General features: G+C 49.5%; 1 protein-coding gene across 2 annotated transcripts in view; it reads right to left on the bottom strand.

Moving 5' to 3' along the window:
• The window catches only part of LOC142466933 (uncharacterized), a 57976-nt gene that overhangs the window by 4639 nt on the left and 29609 nt on the right, over positions 1-23728 (bottom strand). For both annotated transcript variants that reach the window (XM_075572582.1, XM_075572583.1), the window contains one exon: positions 17698-18285. In XM_075572582.1, coding sequence (XP_075428697.1) covers positions 17698-18285 — 588 coding nt within the window. The remainder of the gene's footprint in view (positions 1-17697; positions 18286-23728) is intronic.

Genomic DNA, 23728 nt, shown 5'->3' with positions numbered 1-23728 from the left:
ATTCGCCATTTCTTCACATTGGTCCTTCTCCTCCCTGGTGTTGTGCAGAATTGTACAGGGGCAAACGGACCACCCCTTATTTCCCCCTTTTGCTCATTGGTCCTCTAACATCAGGGGGCGCAAGTTGGACAAGGCCCTGAATGACATATTTGAGACAGCTCCCGGCTTGGAGCTGAAACAGAAACCCCAGTAACCCCTGGTTCCCAAGATATGAAGGGTTTCCACCCCCGCTCGCTTTATTTCTAGAGCAGAGAAAAGAATATGGCAGCCCAAGTCTGGCATCCATAACACACTGCAGCATCACTAGGAAATTACATCCGCCGCATCACTAGGACATTACGTCCGCAGCATCACTAGGACATTACTTCCGCAGCATCACTAGGACATTACGTCCGCAGCATCACTAGGACATTACGTCCGCAGCATCACTAGGACATTACGTCCGCAGCATCACTAGGACATTACATCCGCAGCATCACTAGGACATTACGTCCGCAGCATCACTAGGACATTACGTCCGCAGCATCACTAGGACATTACGTCCGCAGCATCACTAGGACATTACGTCCGCAGCATCACTAGGACATTACGTCCGCAGCATCACTAGGACATTACATCCGCAGCATCACTAGGACATTACGTCCGCAGCATCACTAGGACATTACGTCCGCAGCATCACTAGGACATTACATCCGCAGCATCACTAGGACATTACATCCGCAGCATCACAGGGACATTACATCCGCAGCATCACTAGGACATTACATCCACAGCATCACTAGGACATTACATCCGCAGCATCACTAGGACATTACGTCCGCAGCATCACTAGGACATTACGTCCGCCGCATCACTAGGACATTACGTCCGCAGCATCACTAGGACATTACGTCCGCAGCATCACTAGGACATTACGTCCGCAGCATCACTAGGACATTACATCCGCCGCATCACTAGGACATTACGTCCGCAGCATCACTAGGACATTACGTCCGCAGCATCACTAGGACATTACGTCCGCCGCATCACTAGGACATTACGTCCGACGCATCACTAGGACATTACATCCGCCGCATCACTAGGACATTACATCCGCAGCATCACTAGGACATTACATCCGCAGCATCACTAGGACATTACGTCCGCAGCATCACTAGGACATTACATCCACCGCATCACTAGGACATTACAGTACGTCCGCAGCATCACTAGGACATTACATCTGCCGCATCACTAGGACATTACATCCGCAGCACCACTAGGACATTACATCCGCAGCATCACTAGGACATTACATCCGCAGCATCACTAGGACATTACATCCGCAGCATCACTAGGACATTACATCCGCCGCATCACTAGGACATTACATCCGCAGCATCACTAGGACATTACATCCGCCGCATCATTAGGACATTACATCCGCAGCATCACTAGGACATTACGTCCGCAGCATCACTAGGACATTACGTCCGCAGCATCACTAGGACATTACGTCCGCAGCATCACTAGGACATTACGTCCGCAGCATCACTAGGACATTACGTCCGCAGCATCACTAGTACATTACGTCCGCAGCATCACTAGGACATTACATCCGCAGCATCACTAGGACATTACATCCGCAGCATCACTAGGACATTACATCCGCAGCATCACTAGGACATTAAGTCCGCAGCATCACTAGGACATTACATCCGCCGCATCACTAGGACATTACATCCGCCGCATCACTAGGACATTACATCCGCCGCATCACTAGGACATTACATCCGCCGCATTACTAGGACATTACATCCGCCGCATCACTAGGACATTACATCCGCCGCATAACTAGGACATTACATCCGCCGCATCACTAGGACATTACATCCGCAGCATCACTAGGACATTACATCCGCAGCATCACTAGGACATTACATCCGCCGCATCACTAGGACATTATATCCGCCGCATCACTAGGACATTACATCCGCAGCATCACTAGGACATTACATCCGCCGCATCACTAGGACATTACATCCGCCGCATCACTAGGACATTACATCCGCCGCATCACTAGGACATTACATCCGCCGCATCACTAGGACATTACATCCGCAGCATCACTAGGACATTACATCCGCAGCATCACTAGGACATTACATCCGCAGCATCACAGGGACATTACATCCGCAGCATCACAGGGACATTACATCCGCAGCATCACAGGGACATTACATCCGCCGCATCACTAGGACATTACATCCGCCGCATCACTAGGACATTACATCCGCAGCATCACTAGGACATTACATCCGCCGCATCACTAGGACATTACATCCGCAGCATCACTAGGACATTACATCCGCAGCATCACTAGGACATTACATCCGCAGCATCACTAGGACATTACATCCGCAGCATCACTAGGACATTACGTCCGCAGCATCACTAGGACATTACATCCACCGCATCACTAGGACATTACAGTACGTCCGCAGCATCACTAGGACATTACATCTGCCGCATCACTAGGACATTACATCCGCAGCATCACTAGGACATTACATCCGCAGCATCACTAGGACATTACATCCGCCGCATCACTAGGACATTACATCCGCAGCATCACTAGGACATTACATCCGCAGCATCACTAGGACATTACAACCGCAGCATCACTAGGACATTACATCCGCCGCATCACTAGGACATTACATCCGCAGCATCACTAGGACATTACATCCGCCGCATCACTAGGACATTACATCCGCAGCATCACTAGGACATTACATCCGCAGCATCACTAGGACATTACATCAGCAGCATCACTAGGACATTACGTCCGCAGCATCACTAGGACATTACATCCGCCGCATCACTAGGACATTACATCCACAGCATCACTAGGACATTACGTCCGCAGCATCACTAGGACATTACATCCGCAGCATCACTAGGACATTACATCCGCAGCATCACTAGGACATTACATCCGCAGCATCACAGGGACATTACATGCGCAGCATCACAGGGACATTACATCCGCAGCATCACAGGGACATTACATCCGCCGCATCACTAGGACATTACATCCGCCGCATCACTAGGACATTACATCCGCAGCATCACTAGGACATTACATCCGCCGCATCACTAGGACATTACATCCGCAGCATCACTAGGACATTACATCCGCCGCATCACTAGGACATTACATCCGCCGCATCACTAGGCCATTACATCCGCCGCATCAGTAGGACATTACATCCACAGCGTCACTAGGACATTACATCCGCCGCATCACTAGGACATTACATCCGCAGCATCACTAGGACATTACATCCGCAGCATCACTAGGACATTACATCCGCAGCATCACTAGGACATTACATCCGCAGCATCACTAGGACATTACGTCCGCAGCATCACTAGGACATTACATCCACCGCATCACTAGGACATTACAGTACGTCCGCAGCATCACTAGGACATTACATCTGCCGCATCACTAGGACATTACATCCGCAGCATCACTAGGACATTACAGTACGTCCGCAGCATCACTAGGACATTACATCCGCAGCATCACTAGGACATTACATCCGCAGCATCACTAGGACATTACATCCGCCGCATCACTAGGACATTACATCCGCAGCATCACTAGGACATTACATCCGCAGCATCACTAGGACATTACGTCCGCAGCATCACTAGGACATTACGTCCGGAGCATCACTAGGACATTACGTCCGCAGCATCACTAGGACATTACGTCCGCAGCATCACTAGGACATTACGTCCGCAGCATCACTAGGACATTACGTCCGCAGCATCACTAGGACATTACGTCCGCAGCATCACTAGTACATTACGTCCGCAGCATCACTAGGACATTACATCCGCAGCATCACTAGGACATTACATCCGCAGCATCACTAGGACATTACGTCCGCAGCATCACTAGGACATTACGTCCGCAGCATCACTAGGACATTACATCCGCCGCATCACTAGGACATTACATCCGCCGCATCACTAGGACATTACATCCGCCGCATCACTAGGACATTACATCCGCCGCATCACTAGGACATTACATCCACCGCATAACTAGGACATTACATCCGCCGCATCACTAGGACATTACATCCGCAGCATCACTAGGACATTACATCCGCCGCATCACTAGGACATTACATCCACAGCATCACTAGGACATTACATCCGCAGCATCACTAGGACATTACATCCGCCGCATCACTAGGACATTATGTCCGCAGCATCACTAGGACATTACGTCCGCAGCATCACTAGGACATTATGTCCGCAGCATCACTAGGACATTATGTCCGCAGCATCACTAGGACATTACGTCCGCAGCATCACTAGGACATTATGTCCGCCGCATCACTAGGACATTATGTCCACAGCATCACTAGGACATTACATTCACCGCATCACTAGGACATTACATCCGCAGCATCACTAGGACATTACGTCCGCAGCATCACTAGGACATTACATCCGCCGCATCACTAGGACATTACATCCACAGCATCACTAGGACATTACGTCCGCAGCATCACTAGGACATTACATCCGCAGCATCACTAGGACATTACGTCCGCAGAATCACTAGGACATTACGTCCGCAGCATCACTAGGACATTACATCCGCAGCATCACTAGGACATTACATCCGCAGCATCACAGGGACATTACATCCGCAGCATCACTAGGACATTACATCCACAGCATCACTAGGACATTACATCCGCAGCATCACTAGGACATTACGTCCGCAGCATCACTAGGACATTACATCCGCCGCATCACTAGGACATTACATCCACAGCATCACTAGGACATTACATCCACAGCATCACTAGGACATTACGTCCGCAGCATCACTAGGACATTACGTCCGCAGCATCACTAGGACATTACGTCCGCAGCATCACTAGGACATTACATCTGCCGCATCACTAGGACATTACGTCCGCAGCATCACTAGGACATTACGTCCGCAGCATCACTAGGACATTACGTCCGCCGCATCACTAGGACATTACGTCCGCCGCATCACTAGGACATTACATCCGCCGCATCACTAGGACATTACATCCGCAGCATCACTAGGACATTACATCCGCAGCATCACTAGGACATTACGTCCGCAGCATCACTAGGACATTACATCCACCGCATCACTAGGACATTACAGTACGTCCGCAGCATCACTAGGACATTACATCTGCCGCATCACTAGGACATTACATCCGCAGCACCACTAGGACATTACATCCGCAGCATCACTAGGACATTACATCCGCAGCATCACTAGGACATTACATCCGCCGCATCACTAGGACATTACATCCGCAGCATCACTAGGACATTACGTCCGCAGCATCACTAGGACATTACATCCGCCGCATCACTAGGACATTACATCCACAGCATCACTAGGACATTACGTCCGCAGCATCACTAGGACATTACATCCGCAGCATCACTAGGACATTACGTCCGCAGCATCACTAGGACATTACGTCCGCAGCATCACTAGGACATTACATCCGCAGCATCACTAGGACATTACATCCGCAGCATCACAGGGACATTACATCCGCAGCATCACTAGGACATTACATCCACAGCATCACTAGGACATTACATCCGCAGCATCACTAGGACATTACGTCCGCAGCATCACTAGGACATTACATCCGCCGCATCACTAGGACATTACATCCACAGCATCACTAGGACATTACGTCCGCAACATCACTAGGAGATTACGTCCGCAGCATCACTAGGACATTACGTCCGCATCATCACTAGGACACTACATCCGCCGCATCACTAGGACATTACGTCCGCAGCATCACTAGGACATTACGTCCGCAGCATCACTAGGACATTACGTCCGCCGCATCACTAGGACATTACGTCCGCCGCATCACTAGGACATTACATCCGCCGCATCACTAGGACATTACATCCGCAGCATCACTAGGACATTACATCCGCAGCATCACTAGGACATTACGTCCGCAGCATCACTAGGACATTACATCCACCGCATCACTAGGATATTACAGTACGTCCGCAGCATCACTAGGACATTATATCTGCCGCATCACTAGGACATTACATCCGCAGCACCACTAGGACATTACATCCGCAGCATCACTAGGACATTACATCCGCAGCATCACTAGGACATTACATCCGCAGCATCACTAGGACATTACATCCGCCGCATCACTAGGACATTACATCCGCAGCATCACTAGGACATTACATCCGCCGCATCATTAGGACATTACATCCGCAGCATCACTAGGACATTACAACCGCAGCATCACTAGGACATTATATCCGCCGCATCACTAGGACATTACATCCGCAGCATCACTAGGACATTACATCCGCCGCATCACTAGGACATTACATCCGCAGCATCACTAGGACATTACGTCCGCAGCATCATTAGGACATTACATCCACCGCATCACTAGGACATTACAGTACGTCCGCAGCATCACTAGGACATTACATCTGCCGCATCACTAGGACATTACATCCGCAGCACCACTAGGACATTACATCCGCAGCATCACTAGGACATTACATCCGCAGCATCAATAGGACATTACATCCGCCGCATCACTAGGACATTACATCCGCAGCATCACTAGGACATTACATCCGCAGCATCACTAGGACATTACAACCGCAGCATCACTAGGACATTACATCCGCCGCATCACTAGGACATTACATCCGCAGCATCACTAGGACATTACATCCGCCGCATCACTAGGACATTACATCCGCAGCATCACTAGGACATTACATCCGCAGCATCACTAGGACATTACATCCGCAGCATCACTAGGACATTACATCCGCAGCATCACTAGGACATTACGTCCGCAGCATCACTAGGACATTACATCCGCCGCATCACTAGGACATTACATCCACAGCATCACTAGGACATTACGTCCGCAGCATCACTAGGACATTACATCCGCAGCATCACTAGGACATTACATCCGCAGCATCACTAGGACATTACATCCGCAACATCACAGGGACATTACATCCGCAGCTTCACTAGGACATTACATCCGCAGCATCACAGGGACATTACATCCGCCGCATCACTAGGACATTACATCCGCAGCATCACTAGGACATTACATCCGCAGCATCACTAGGACATTACATCCGCAGCATCACTAGGACATTACATCCGCAGCATCACTAGGACATTACACCCGCAGCATCACAGGGACATTACATCCGCAGCATCACAGGGACATTACATCCGCCGCATCACTAGGACATTACATCCGCCGCATCACTAGGACATTACATCCGCAGCATCACTAGGACATTACATCCGCCGCATCACTAGGACATTACATCCGCAGCATCACTAGGACATTACATCCGCCGCATCACTAGGACATTACATCCGCCGCATCACTAGGCCATTACATCCGTCGCATCACTAGGACATTACATCCACAGCGTCACTAGGACATTACATCCGCCGCATCACTAGGACATTACATCCGCAGCATCACTAGGACATTACATCCGCAGCATCACTAGGACATTACATCCGCAGCATCACTAGGACATTACATCCGCAGCATCACTAGGACATTACGTCCGCAGCATCACTAGGACATTATATCCACCGCATCACTAGGACATTACAGTACGTCCGCAGCATCACTAGGACATTACATCCGCAGCATCACTAGGACATTACATCCGCAGCATCACTAGGACATTACATCCGCCGCATCACTAGGACATTACATCCGCAGCATCACTAGGATATTACATCCGCAGCATCACTAGGACATTACGTCCGCAGCATCACTAGAACATTACGTCCGGAGCATCACTAGGACATTACGTCCGCAGCATCACTAGGACATTACGTCCGCAGCATCACTAGGACATTACGTCCGCAGCATCACTAGGACATTACATCCGCAGCATCACTAGGACATTACATCCGCAGCATCACTAGGACATTACGTCCGCAGCATCACTAGGACATTACGTCCGCAGCATCACTAGGACATTACGTCCGCAGCATCACTAGTACATTACGTCCGCAGCATCACTAGTACATTACGTCCGCAGCATCACTAGGACATTACATCCGCAGCATCACTAGGACATTACATCCGCAGCATCACTAGGACATTACATCCGCAGCATCACAAGGACATTACGTCCGAAGCATCACTAGGACATTACATCCGCAAAAATCACTAGGACATTACGTCCGCAGCATCACTAGGACATTACGTCCGCAGCATCACTAGGACATTACGTCCGCAGCATCACTAGGACATTACGTCCGCAGCATCACTAGGACATTACATCCGCAGCATCACTAGGACATTACATCCGCAGCATCACTAGGACATTACATCCGCAGCATCACTAGGACATTACGTCCGCAGCATCACTAGTACATTACGTCCGCAGCATCACTAGGACATTACATCCGCAGCATCACTAGGACATTACATCCGCAGCATCACTAGGACATTACATCCGCAGCATCACTAGGACATTACATCCGCCGCATCACTAGGACATTACATCCGCCGCATCACTAGGACATTACATCCGCCGCATCACTAGGACATTACATCCGCCGCATCACTAGGACATTACATCCGCCGCATTACTAGGACATTACATCCGCCGCATCACTAGGACATTACATCCGCCGCATAACTAGGACATTACATCCGCCGCATCACTAGGACATTACATCCGCAGCATCACTAGGACATTACATCCGCAGCATCACTAGGACATTACATCCGCCGCATCACTAGGACATTATATCCGCCGCATCACTAGGACATTACATCCGCCGCATCACTAGGACATTACATCCGCCGCATCACTAGGACATTACATCCGCAGCATCACTAGGACATTACATCCGCAGCATCACTAGGACATTACATCCGCCGCATCACTAGGACATTACATCCGCCGCATCACTAGGACATTACATCCGCCGCATCACTAGGACATTACATCCGCCGCATCACTAGGACATTACATCCGCAGCATCACTAGGACATTACATCCGCAGCATCACTAGGACATTACATCCGCAGCATCACTAGGACATTACATCCGCAGCATCACAGGGACATTACATCCGCAGCATCACAGGGACATTACATCCGCAGCATCACAGGGACATTACATCCGCCGCATCACTAGGACATTACATCCGCCGCATCACTAGGACATTACATCCGCAGCATCACTAGGACATTACATCCGCCGCATCACTAGGACATTACATCCGCAGCATCACTAGGACATTACATCCGCCGCATCACTAGGACATTACATCCGCAGCATCACTAGGACATTACATCCGCAGCATCACTAGGACATTACATCCGCAGCATCACTAGGACATTACGTCCGCAGCATCACTAGGACATTACATCCACCGCATCACTAGGACATTACAGTACGTCCGCAGCATCACTAGGACATTACATCTGCCGCATCACTAGGACATTACATCCGCAGCATCACTAGGACATTACAGTACGTCCGCAGCATCACTAGGACATTACATCCACCGCATCACTAGGACATTACAGTACGTCCGCAGCATCACTAGGACATTACATCTGCCGCATCACTAGGACATTACATCCGCAGCATCACTAGGACATTACAGTACGTCCGCAGCATCACTAGGACATTACATCCACCGCATCACTAGGACATTACAGTACGTCCGCAGCATCACTAGGACATTACATCCGCCGCATCACTAGGACATTACATCCGCAGCATCACTAGGACATTACATCCGCAGCATCACTAGGACATTACGTCCGCAGCATCACTAGGACATTATATCCGCCGCATCACTAGGATATTACATCCGCCGTATCACTAGGACATTACATCCGCAGCATCACAGGGACATTACGTCCGCAGCATCACTAGGACATTACATCTGCAGCATCACTAGGACATTACGTCCGCAGCATCACTAGGACATTACATCCGCCGCATCACTAGGACATTACATCCGCCGCATCACTAGGACATTACATCCGCCGCATTACTAGGACATTACATCCGCCGCATCACTAGGACATTACATCCGCCGCATCACTAGGACATTACATCCGCAGCATCACTAGGACATTACATCCGCCACATCACTAGGACATTACATCCGCAGCATCACTAGGACATTACGTCCGCAGCATCACTAGGACATTACGTCCGCCGCATCACTAGGACATTACATCCGCAGCATCACTAGGACATTACATCCGCCGCATCACTAGGACATTACATCCGCCGCATCACTAGGACATTACATCCGCAGCATCACTAGGACATTACATCCGCAGCATCACTAGGACATTACATCCGCAGCATCACTAGGACATTACGTCCGCAGCATCACTAGGACATTACGTCCGCAGCATCACTAGGACATTACGTCTGCAGCATCACTAGGACATTACGTCCGCAGCATCACTAGGACATTACGTCCGCCGCATCACTAGGACATTACGTCCGCAGCATCACTAGGACATTACGTCCGCAGCATCACTAGGACATTACGTCCGCAGCATCACTAGGACATTACGTCCGCAGCATCACTAGGACATTACATCCGCAGCATCACTAGGGCATTACATCCGCAGCATCACTAGGACATTACATCCACAGCACCACTAGGACATTACGTCCGCAGCATCACTAGGACATTACGTCCGCCGCATAACTAGGACATTACATCCGCCGCATAACTAGGACATTACATCCGCCGCAGCACTAGGACATTACATCCGCAGCATTACTAGGACATTACATCCGCCGCATAACTAGGACATTACATCCGCCGCATCACTAGGACATTACATCCGCAGCATCACTAGGACATTACATCCGCAGCATCACTAGGACATTACATCCGCAGCATCACTAGGACATTACATCCGCCGCATCACTAGGACATTACATCCGCCGCATCACTAGGACATTACATCCGCCGCATCACTAGGACATTACATCCGCAGCATCACTAGGACATTACATCCGCAGCATCACTAGGACATTACATCCGCAGCATCACTAGGACATTACATCCGCAGCATCAGTAGGACATTACGTCCGCAGCATCACTAGGACATTACGTCCGCAGCATCACTAGGACATTACGTCCGCAGCATCACTAGGACATTACAGTACGTCCGCAGCATCACTAGGACATTACATCCGCCGCATCACTAGGACATTACATCCGCCGCATCACTAGGACATTACGTCCGCCGCATCACTAGGACATTACGTCCGCAGCATCACTAGGACATTACATCCGCCGCATCACTAGGACATTACATCCGCAGCATCACTAGGACATTACATCCGCCGCATCATTAGGACATTACGTCCGCAGCATCACTAGGACATTACATCCGCCGCATCACTAGGACATTACATCCGCCGCATCACTAGGACATTACATCCGCCGCATCACTAGGACATTACATCCGCCGCATCACTAGGACATTACATCCGCAGCATCACTAGGACATTACATCCGCCGCATCACTAGGACATTACATCCGCAGCATCACTAGGACATTACATCCGCAGCATCACTAGGACATTACATCCGCCGCATCACTAGCAAATTACATCCGCCGCATCACTAGGACATTACATCCGCCGCATCACTAGGGCATTACATCCGCCGCATCACTAGGACATTACATCCGCAGCATCACTAGGACATTACATCCGCAGCATCACTAGGACATTACATCCGCAGCATCACTAGGACATTACGTCCGCAGCATCACTAGGACATTACGTCCGCAGCATCACTAGGACATTACGTCCGCAGCATCACTAGGACATTACATCCGCAGCATCACTAGGACATTACATCCGCAGCATCACTAGGACATTACATCCGCCGCATCACTAGGACATTACATCCGCCGCATCACTAGGACATTACATCCGCCGCATCACTAGGACATTACATCCGCCGCATCACTAGGACATTACATCCGCAGCATCACTAGGACATTACATCCGCAGCATCACTAGGACATTACATCCGCCGCATCACTAGCACATTACATCCGCCGCATCACTAGGACATTACATCCGCCGCATCACTAGGGCATTACATCCGCCGCATCACTAGGACATTACATCCGCAGCATCACTAGGACATTACATCCGCAGCATCACTAGGACATTACATCCGCAGCATCACTAGGACATTACATCCACCGCATCTCTAGGACATTACATCCGCCGCATCACTAGGACATTACATCCGCCGCATCACTAGGACATTACATCCGCCGCATCACTAGGACATTACATCCGCCGTATCACTAGGACATTACATCCGCCGCATCACTAGGACATTACATCCGCCGCATCACTAGGACATTACGTCCGCCGCATCACTAGGACATTACATCCGCCGCATCACTAGGACATTACATCCGCCGCATCACTAGGACATTACATCCGCAGCATCACTAGGACATTACATCCGCAGCATCACTAGGACATTACATCCGCAGCATCACTAGGACATTACATCCGCCGCATCACTAGGAGATTACGTCCGCAGCATCACTAGGACATTACGTCCGCAGCATCACTAGGACATTACATCCGCAGCATCACTAGGACATTACATCCGCAGCATCACTAGGACATTACATCCGCAGCACCACTAGGACATTACGTCCGCAGCATCACTAGGACATTACATCCGCAGCATCACTAGGACATTACATCCTCAGCATCACTAGGACATTACATCCGCAGCATCACTAGGACATTACATCCGCAGCATCACTAGGACATTACATCCGCCACATCACTAGGACATTACATCCACCGCATCACTAGGACATTACGTCCGCAGCATCACTAGGACATTACGTCCGCCACATCACTAGGACATTACATCCGCAGCATCACTAGGACATTACATCCGCAGCATCACTAGGACATTACATCCGCAGCATCACTAGGACATTACATCCGCAGCATCACTAGGACATTACATCCGCAGCATCACTAGGACATTACATCCGCCGCATCACTAGGACATTACATCCGCCGCATCACTAGGACATTACATCCGCCGCATCACTAGGACATTACATCCGCCGCATCACTAGGACATTACATCCGCCGCATCACTAGGACATTACATCCGCCGCATCACTAGGACATTACATCCGCCGCATCACTAGGACATTACATCCGCCGCATCACTAGGACATTACATCCGCAGCATCACTAGGACATTACATCCGCCGCATAACTAGGACATTACATCCGCCGCATCACTAGGACATTACATCCGCAGCATCACTAGGACATTACATCCGCAGCATCACTAGGACATTACATCCGCAGCATCACTAGGACATTACGTCCGCAGCATCACTAGGACATTACGTCCGCAGAATCACTAGGACATTACGTCCGCAGAATCACTAGGACATTACGTCCGCAGAATCACTAGGACATTACATCCGCAGCATCACTAGGACATTACATCCGCAGCATCACTAGGACATTACATCCGCAGCATCACTAGGACATTACGTCCGCAGCATCACTAGGACATTACGTCCGCAGCATCACTAGGACATTACATCCGCAGCATCACTAGGACATTACGTCCGCCGCATCACTAGGACATTACATCCGCAGCATCACTAGGACATTACATCCGCCGCATCACTAGGACATTACATCCGCAGCATCACTAGGACATTACATCCGCAGCATCACTAGGACATTACGTCCGCAGCATCACTAGGACATTACGTCCGCAGCATCACTAGGACATTACATCCGCCGCATCACTAGGACATTACATCCGCAGCATAACTAGGACATTACATCCGCAGCATAACTAGGACATTACATCCGCAGCATCACGAGGACATTACATCCGCAGCATCACTAGGACATTACATCCGCCGCATCACTAGAACATTACATCCGCAGCATCACTAGGACATTACATCCGCAGCATCACTAGGACATTACATCCGCAGCATCACTAGGACATTACATCCGCAGCATCACTAGGACATTACATCCGCAGCATCACTAGGACATTACATCCGCAGCATCACTAGGACATTACATCCGCAGCATCACTAGGACATTACATCCGCAGCATCACTAGGACATTACATCCGCAGCATCACTAGGACATTACATCCGCAGCATCACTAGGACATTACATCCGCAGCATCACTAGGACATTACATCCGCAGCATCACTAGGACATTACATCCGCCGCATCACTAGGACATTACATCCGCAGCATCACTAGGACATTACATCCGCAGCATCACAGGGACATTACATCCGCAGCATCACTAGGACATTACATCCGCAGCATCACTAGGACATTACATCCGCAGCATCACTAGGACATTACGTCCGCAGCATCACTAGGACATTACGTCCGCAGCACCACTAGGACATTACGTCCGCCGCATCACTAGGACATTACGTCCGCAGCATCACTAGGACATTACATCCGCCGCATCACTAGGACATTACGTCCGCAGCATCACTAGGACATTACGTCCGCAGCATCACTAGGACATTACGTCCGCAGCATCACTAGGACATTACATCCGCAGCATCACTAGGATATTACATCCGCAGCATCACTAGGACATTACGTCCGCCGCATCACTAGGACATTACGTCCGCAGCATCACTAGGACATTACATCCGCCGCATCACTAGGACATTACATCCGCAGCATCACAAGGACATTACGTCCGCAGCATCACTAGGACATTACGTCCGCAGCATCACTAGGACATTACGTCCGCAGCATCACTAGGACATTACATCCGCCGCATCACTAGAACATTACGTCCGCAGCATCACTAGGACATTACATCCGCCGCATCACTAGGACATTACATCCGCAGCATCACTAGGACATTACGTCCGCAGCATCACTAGGACATTACATCCGCCGCATCACTAGGACATTACGTCCGCAGCATCATTAGGACATTACATCCGCCGCATCACTAGGACATTACATCCGCAGCATCACTAGGACATTACGTCCGCCGCATCACTAGGACATTACGTCCGCAGCATCACTAGGACATTACGTCCGCAGCATCACTAGGACATTACATCCGCAGCATCACTAGGACATTACATCCGCAGCATCACTAGGACATTACATCCGCAGCATCACTAGGACATTACATCCGCAGCATCACTAGGACATTACGTCCGCAGCATCACTAGGACATTACGTCCGCAGCACCACTAGGACATTACGTCCGCCGCATCACTAGGACATTACGTCCGCAGCATCACTAGGACATTACATCCGCAGCATCATTAGGACATTACATCCACAGCATCACTACGACATTATATCCGCAGCACCACTAGGACATTACATCCGCAGCATCACTAGGACATTACATCCGCCGCATCACTAGGACATTACATCCGCCGCATCACTAGGACATTACATCCGCAGCATCACTAGGACATTACATCCGCAGCATCACTAGGACATTACATCCGCAGCATCACTAGGACATTACATCCGCCGCATCACTAGGACATTACATCCGCAGCATCACTAGGACATTACGTCCGCAGCATCACTAGGACATTACATCCGCAGCATCACTAGGACATTACATCCGCAGCATCACTAGGACATTACATCCGCAGCATCACTAGGATATTACATCCGCAGCATCACTAGGACATTACATCCGCAGCATCACTAGGACATTACATCCGCAGCATCACTAGGACATTACGTCCGCAGCATCACTAGGACATTACGTCCGCAGCATCACTAGGACATTACGTCCGCAGCATCACTAGGACATTACGTCCGCAGCACCACTAGGACATTATATCCGCAGCATCACTAGGACATTACATCCGCAGCATCACTAGGACATTACGTCCGCAGCATCACTAGGACATTACATCCGCAGCATCACTAGGACATTACATCCGCAGCATCATTAGGACATTACATCCGCAGCATCACTAGGACATTACATCCGCAGCATCACTAGGACATTACATCCGCAGCATCACTAGGACATTACATCCGCAGCATCACTAGGACATTACATCCGCAGCATCACTAGGACATTACATCCGCAGCATCACTAGGACATTACATCCGCAGCATCACTAGGACATTACATCCGCAGCATCACTAGGACATTACATCCGCAGCATCACTAGGACATTACATACGCAGCATCACTAGGACATTACGTCCGCAGCATCACTAGGACATTACATCCGCAGCACCACTAGGACATTATATCCGCAGCATCACTAGGACATTACGTTGTGGCTTTCTATAGGTTTATCGCAGCGGTCATTTTATTTTTTTAAATATCTCGGTAAATGGGGTGGGGGGTTCTCAAATCGGCACATAGCGCAGCTCTCTTCTCGTGTCCACCCCCTGGTTCAGATTATGGAAACAAGTGCGCTGCAGGTTTTTTTTTTTTTTAAGAGATGATTCAAGCAAGGGGTCTCCGGAACTGAACCCCATTAATCTCAGCTCTGGGAAACCCCCACCTTCAGGAGCTATATACAGGAGGAGTCGCCGGTAGCCGCTTTGTTCGTCTCGCAGGGATCACGTAATGGCCGCATATGCCAATAGGAAGCTGTGATGTTATCCGGAGTGGCATCCTATTGGCCCACATAACACAGGAGCTTTTAAAAGCAGAGAGATACCGGCACCCCCTTGGGAGGTAAGTATCTCCGGAAGAAGAGGGTCCCTGGAGCTGAAATTAATGGGGTTCAGCTCGAGGAAACCCCCTGCTTCAAACCTATGTAAAAAATATAAAAATATTGACTGCTTGGACTGCTCCTTTAAGGTGAAGTCCATGGTGTGGGAGACCGCAAGCGCGAACAGATTGCCTTAAGGCATTGATCGCGCCTAAAGACCACGTGGGCGCACGCGGGCAGAGGCTAGAGGGGCACGAGATGCACAAGAAATCAGTTGAAACTGATTTCTTGGCGCGACACGCAATTCACGTGAGCGGTATTCGCCCAATGAGGGCAAACCAGCTCCATGACGCCCATAGGCACGCCCTCCCCCCGCCCCCACCATGGACAGGGAACGCACCCGTTTCACGCGGGTGACTTCACAGACTCCGTACGGGCGAAGGCACCATGGCCTGGGCCTAAGAGGTTACCACTTGGTGATTTTATAATGTTAGATTGTAAACACGATAAGCTAAGACTTGGGAGGGGTTCGATTTCCACTGGCTGCTCCCTTTTGTCTGATGTCATGGTGTGTTCAACAAGAGGTTCCCCTCCCCTTATCTTTATTGGCTCTCTGATAAGGACAGGGTGGGCTAAGGGTAAAGAAAACAATTGATTGACAAACCCTCCCCCATTCAGTGGTACGTGGTGTTACACCTTTAAGGAAGCAAATGACATTGTCAAGTTGGTTCTAAACTGTAATTGTGCGCCAAGTGGGAATTTTCATTTATGAGAAAGCAAGTGGGTTCACATCTAAGAGGTAACCACAAATACCATAATACACCCGAGTGCTTGTATTGGGTCACTTACCAGTTGTAGGAACCTTAGGGATCCTTTTCAATGCGCTTTGGCAGCTTCTCTTCTCCACCTGTTGGGGAGACTCGTCTTGTTCAGAAGACAGAGCTTGTCTCATACCACAAGGCTCCTCCTCTAATCTTTGTCCCAACTGAGGCCTTTCTAGACGTGGTAGCTCCTCCTCTGTTTCTAAGATATCCATTCCCTCGGACAGTCCATAGATCATCTGGGGAGTCATGGTCCTGGCCGCCATCTCCTCGAACCGCGTTAGTCGAGTCTCCTCAGGTCCCATCTCTTGTGCCTCTCTTCGGATCTGCAGGAGCTTCTTCTTGGTGGCCCGTCTCAGTTCATGCCACTTCTTTTTAATGTCCACGATTGTGCGATGAGTGATGCCCATGGCATTCACCCTCCGCAAGATGTCCGCCCACTTGGCTGCCTTGCGTTGTATACCAGCCACGTTGTGTTGGGCACGGAAGAGCAGGTTATTGTGAGTGGACAGCTCTTCTGCCACAATAGCGAGCTCCTCTGGGGTGAACCTAGCCTTCCTCTTCTGTGCTTTGACTTGCCAACGACTTGACACTGATGCCTGCTCCGTGGGAGGTGCTGCAACACAAAAAACATTGGGTGAGGTGAAAAGCAAGCACATGGCTTCATACGAAGCAACAATCTTCCGTACACGCACCCTCACCCTTTTGCTTCAAGACGTTTAATGGCACCAGATTATGTGGTCAGGGCCAAGACTGCAAAAATGCCACAAACTCAACCTTAGAAACAATGTTACATATTGTCAAATTTATAATCCCATTCAAACATACTCGTGTGCCGTCTGCTCTAACCTTCCAACTGCAATACACTGACTCACAAATACCCAACAAGCTCTGAGAAACCCCTAACATTACCACATACATATATACATATATATACACACATATATATATATATACACACATATATATATATATATATATATATATATATATATATATATATACATACATACATACATACATACATAATATATATATATATATATATATATATATATATATATATATATATACATATACTGTATATATATATATATATGTGTGTGTGTGTGTCAAAGGGAGTACTACTGGGCGTGGCTAAATGTATACAACAAAAAACAAACAAAGATGCCCAAAGCTACTTCCAATGTGACAAAAATACACAGGGCAATACCTAGATATTCTCTTGAAAAAAGGGTCATTACCTGTAATTATACAGGTTAATAAGAATTTTAACCCAGGTGAGTGTTAGAACCTGCTGGCCAAAGGGTTAAACTAAATGACCCTTTTTTCAAGAGAATATATAGGTATTTGTCACGAGAGAATAGCACATATATACAATAACCAGGCCAGATTGAACAAGACTAGGATATAGTAAACTGAATGAGTTTATTTCCTATGAGCAGAACAGACAATACATCAAGCAAATAACATTACAGAAATATTTACACTTACTGAGGTTGGACAAGGAGATATTCAGCCGAATAGCAGCTCCTTAGTTGTTATAGGTCACAACAAGCACAACAAAATGACAGCAACAAGCAACCAACACAGGAATAAGGGGTGCATGCCACTATATAGACGCAAACCCCCATTCCTACCATGGCAGTTCAGTTATTGGTGAAGACAAATCTTGACCCAATCACAGGATGCCAGGTAACGCAAAAAGCTCGGTTTACCCAGCCCCTCATTAATACAAACCTCCCCTGTGGCAACTTGGCCAGCCCATTTATAAAAATCTATGACATGATGCCTTCGTTGCCATCCTGTCTAGCAAAAATGCTTATGGGGCAGGGGTCTTTCATGTAGGGTGTCACTTTTGACAGGTGAAATGGTTATCACCTCGTTGTGAGATCTGGCTGCATATGCAATGAAGCCTTTCAAGTGGTCTCCTTTGATTGTACAATGACATATCAAAGGGGCCATTTGGCGAGCTTCCAAACTTATATCCAAAGTTATAGTAAAAACAGCGATAACATAACTATTTCTCCCATATTTTAAATCAGATTAACAATATCTATGCAACCTGTGTTCATTGCATAGGAAAGCATATCCAAATTTCAGCCTTGTAGCACAAACACATACAGAGATATGGTTCTATGGGGTTTACATTATGACAAATACACAGTTAACCCTCTCTCCATGTTAATACATAACATAGCAATTAATTCTACTGAAGCAGGGGGATGCAGATCAACATATACACAATATGGTTAACCCTTTCCCTCCCGACATGATTTCTACACATACAGGAATATAACACAGACAGCTGGGGGAATACAGCTCAGACCTGGGGCAATTCTGCTGAAGCAGGAGGATGCAGATCAACATATACACAGATCCCATTAACCCCTCATACCCCGATCATGACACCTCCCCTCCTCAAACGGTGCCCACTGGGCCCTATACCTCAGCCTGGGCCACGGCAGCATTTGAGGATTCACAGTCAGAGGGGTTCTTTTGCTGCGCAACGCCATTAACAGGGCTGTGCCCTCTGTTCCTCTTAGGGTGGATGGTAAAGTCTGAGTCTTGTAGAGGCCAGCCCCACCTCGGCAGGGTGGCATTTCCCCAGGTGGCATAAGCCACTACTCCGTGAAATAGGGTGCACTTCACATACACCCCAGGGGGTTCACTGGCCAGGGCCAGCTTTAGGGGTTGGGAGTGCCCTCCCCAGGCAGGAAACCAGACAGGCAGCACAGACCGTCGCCCCTGAGTCAAGTCAGTCAAAATAGGAGTTGCAATCCTAGCTAGTAGGGACCCCCTCTGCGCTTGCTCTTTGGCTGCCTGTAAATCCTCGGGCTGGCTGCAGCCAGCTCCTTCCTGCAGGTATATCCCTACATACCTCAACATCTCCTTCACTATGCTGCCCTCTCCTTCTGCAGATACCTCTGGCTGATCTGAGAACAGAATCATATGCTGTTCTACCCTAGCCCCGGCTACTGCTCCTGGCTGCCTACCTACCCTCAGCCCTACCTTACTCAGCCCCCCCCTAGGCAATTCTAACCTAGCCAAGGAAACTACCTGTGCATGCACTTCTCCCTGCCCCAGCTTCCCCATCACCAGGAACGAGACCAGGGATACCTGTACACAAGCACCCTCTCTAGTCCGAGAGACCCCCTGATGCCCCGCCAGTGGAATGGGGAAGGCTACCTGCTCTAACTGCTGCCTCTCCTCCCCGGCTACCACTAGCTCATTCAGCCCCCCCTAGGCAATCCTATCCTAGCCAAGGTGACTAACTGTGCCTGCCCAACCCCATGCAGAGGTTTCCCCATTACCAGGGACAAACTCAGGGGTATCTGTGCAGAAGCACCCGCCTTACCTCCTGGCTGACATGCCTCAATGGGATGGCAGAACTCTGCTACCACCCCTGATGCCTCCAGCTCAGAGCAAGGCTGCAACAGCGGGCTCTAGTCCAAGAAACCCCCTGACGCTCAGCCAGGGCAATGGGGAAGGCTAACTGCTCTAACTGCTGCCTCACCTCCCCGGCTACCATTAGCTCTCCTCTACCTGTCCGGACTCTGTCTAACCTGGTAGATTCTGGCAATTGTAACAGCCAGTCTCTCTGCCTCCACTGATGTCAAGCCACCAATATTCAGGTGGTCCCCCTTCATTAACGGTGGGGTCATCTGGGCTTCATGAGCCAATATCTCCAGCTCCAACTGTGCTTTGCTCGTGTCCCGCCGGCTACCACTAGCTCTCCTCTACCTGTCCGGACTCTGTCTAACCTGCTAGATTCTGGCTCCCTCATCCAGAGCCCGCGGTGCCCCAACCAGTGGCCTGACTCCTCACTTTCCCAAGACACGGACGCCCGCAGTCTCATACCTTCTAAGCTGGGGTCAGCTCGCACCGCATCCCTAAAGCCTGCTCCTAACACTATCCCCCCACCTTTAGTCTCTAAGTCACGGGGAACAGGGACAGGTAAAGGGAACAATAAGTCAGTATCAGTCTGCGACTTTGTCTGGCTTACCTGTCTGGTCTCCGCAGAGGCCACTGGAACCATTGGTCCCAAATGCAGGGGGACCGAGGTTGATTCTGCTGTGATTCCTGATGACAGGCTCCTAGGAATCGCCGCAACAGCAGGCAATTCCGCAGCAAACATACAGATCACAGGCTCCAGGTTATTGCTAAGGCGCACCTCAGCAGTTACCCTGGACAAAACCCCCACCTCCCTCGTGCCATGATTGGCACCCCCATCCAAAATGATCTGGGCACCCTGGATTGACCGCAGCCCTCCATCAGGCATGGTTCTTTGCACCCCGGTGCCTGGGAGAAAATCTTCTGGCTGCACCAGAATAACAGCAGCACCCAAATCTGGCAAGCTCCCTGCTTGCTGGTCACCAAAGGTAACCTTCCGTGGGTGCCGGCTCAGGACATCAGCAGGCTGCATCTCGACTGATGCACTTTGACATCCTCTGCTCACTGTGGCTGGCACGGGGGAGACAAGGACAGGTTCTCCGTGGGACGTCTCTCTGGGGGTTGTTTCCACGGCTGGGCTTGCATCCTCTGTGGGGGTCAGCCAGGCACGGGCACCTGACCCCTTAGCAGCTTGTGAACGTTGCCCCTGATGGGGTCCCCCAGACCGCTCACGGTCTGGGCAATGTGGCCGGATGTGGCCCACCTTGTGGCAATGATGGCACCTTAACTCAAGCTTGAACTCCCCAGTATAGAGCGTGTTGCTACCCACTGTATGTTTGGGAGTCCGCTGAGGTGCAGACTGGTCCCCCCTAGTCGGAATGGCTACCTCTCTGGGGACTGCTGCGTTGCTCACCAAGGCTCTGCTGGTTACACACTCCTCTGCCAGCCTCTCCTGCTTGAACTCCTCTGTAACAAGAGGGGGGTGGAAGGCTTTTCCCACCAGCTGGTCCAGTATCTGGATACGCTGTGCTGGAGTGGCCTTCACCAGGGTCAGCAGCAGGAGACGTTCTGAGTGCGTAGCTTCCTCTCCCAATACAGCCAGGAAAGCTAGGAGCTCAGGGATGGCAAGCCTGGCAATTGTAACAGCCAGTCTCTCTGCCTCCACTGATGTCAAGCCACCAATATTCAGGTGGTCTCCCTTCATTAACGGTGGGGTCATCTGGGCTTCATGAGCCAATATGTCCAGCTCCAACTGTGCTTTGCTCGTGTCCCGCCGGCAGTCCATAAGCGTCACATCACTCCACTACCTGGATTCTAGTCCAAGCATGGTACTGCTCAGCCCGATCACGCATGATGGGATGAAGGGCTCAAGGGTGAGTACAGGGAAACAGTGTAATATTTCTTATTATATCTTGCAAAACGTATTTGTCTGATATCACTAGTCATAGGAGCTCCCAATCTACGCGGCTACCACTGTGTTGCAGAGTCTCGCATTAAACTGCAAACACAGGTTCAATCTGTGTCCCACACACTGCCACCATTTTTTATATATGCTTGTCACGAGAGAATAGCACATATATACAATAACCGGGCCAGATTGAACAAGACTAGGATATAGTAAACTGAATGAGTTTATTTCCTATGAGCAGAACAGAAAATACATCAAGCAAATAACATTACAGAAATATTTACACTTACTGAGGTTGGACAAGGAGATATTCAGCCAAATAGCAGCTCCTTAGTTGTTATAGGTCACAACAAGCACAACAAAATGACAGCAACAAGCAACCAACACAGGAATAAGGGGTGCATGCCACTATATAGACGCAAACCCCAGTTCAGTTATTGGTGAAGACAAATCTTGACCCAATCACAGGATGCCAGGTAACGCAAAAAGCTCGGTTTACCCAGCCCCTCATTAATACAATCCTCCCCTGTGGCAACTTGGCCAGCCCATTTATAAAAATCTATGACATGATGCCTTCGTTGCCATCCTGTCTAGCAAAAATGCTTATGGGCAGGGGTCTTTCATGTAGGGTGTCACTTTTGACAGGTGAAATGGTTATCATCTCGTTGTGAGATCTGGCTGCATATGCAATGAAGCCTTTCAAGTGGCCTCCTTTGATTGTACAATGAAATATCAAAGGGGCCATTTGGCGAGCTTC

Source organism: Ascaphus truei, chromosome 15 (assembly GCF_040206685.1).
Source record: "Ascaphus truei isolate aAscTru1 chromosome 15, aAscTru1.hap1, whole genome shotgun sequence".
NCBI lineage: Eukaryota > Metazoa > Chordata > Amphibia > Anura > Ascaphidae > Ascaphus > Ascaphus truei.
Note: the sequence above shows the minus strand (reverse complement) of the source record. Positions and strands in the feature narration are given on the sequence as shown.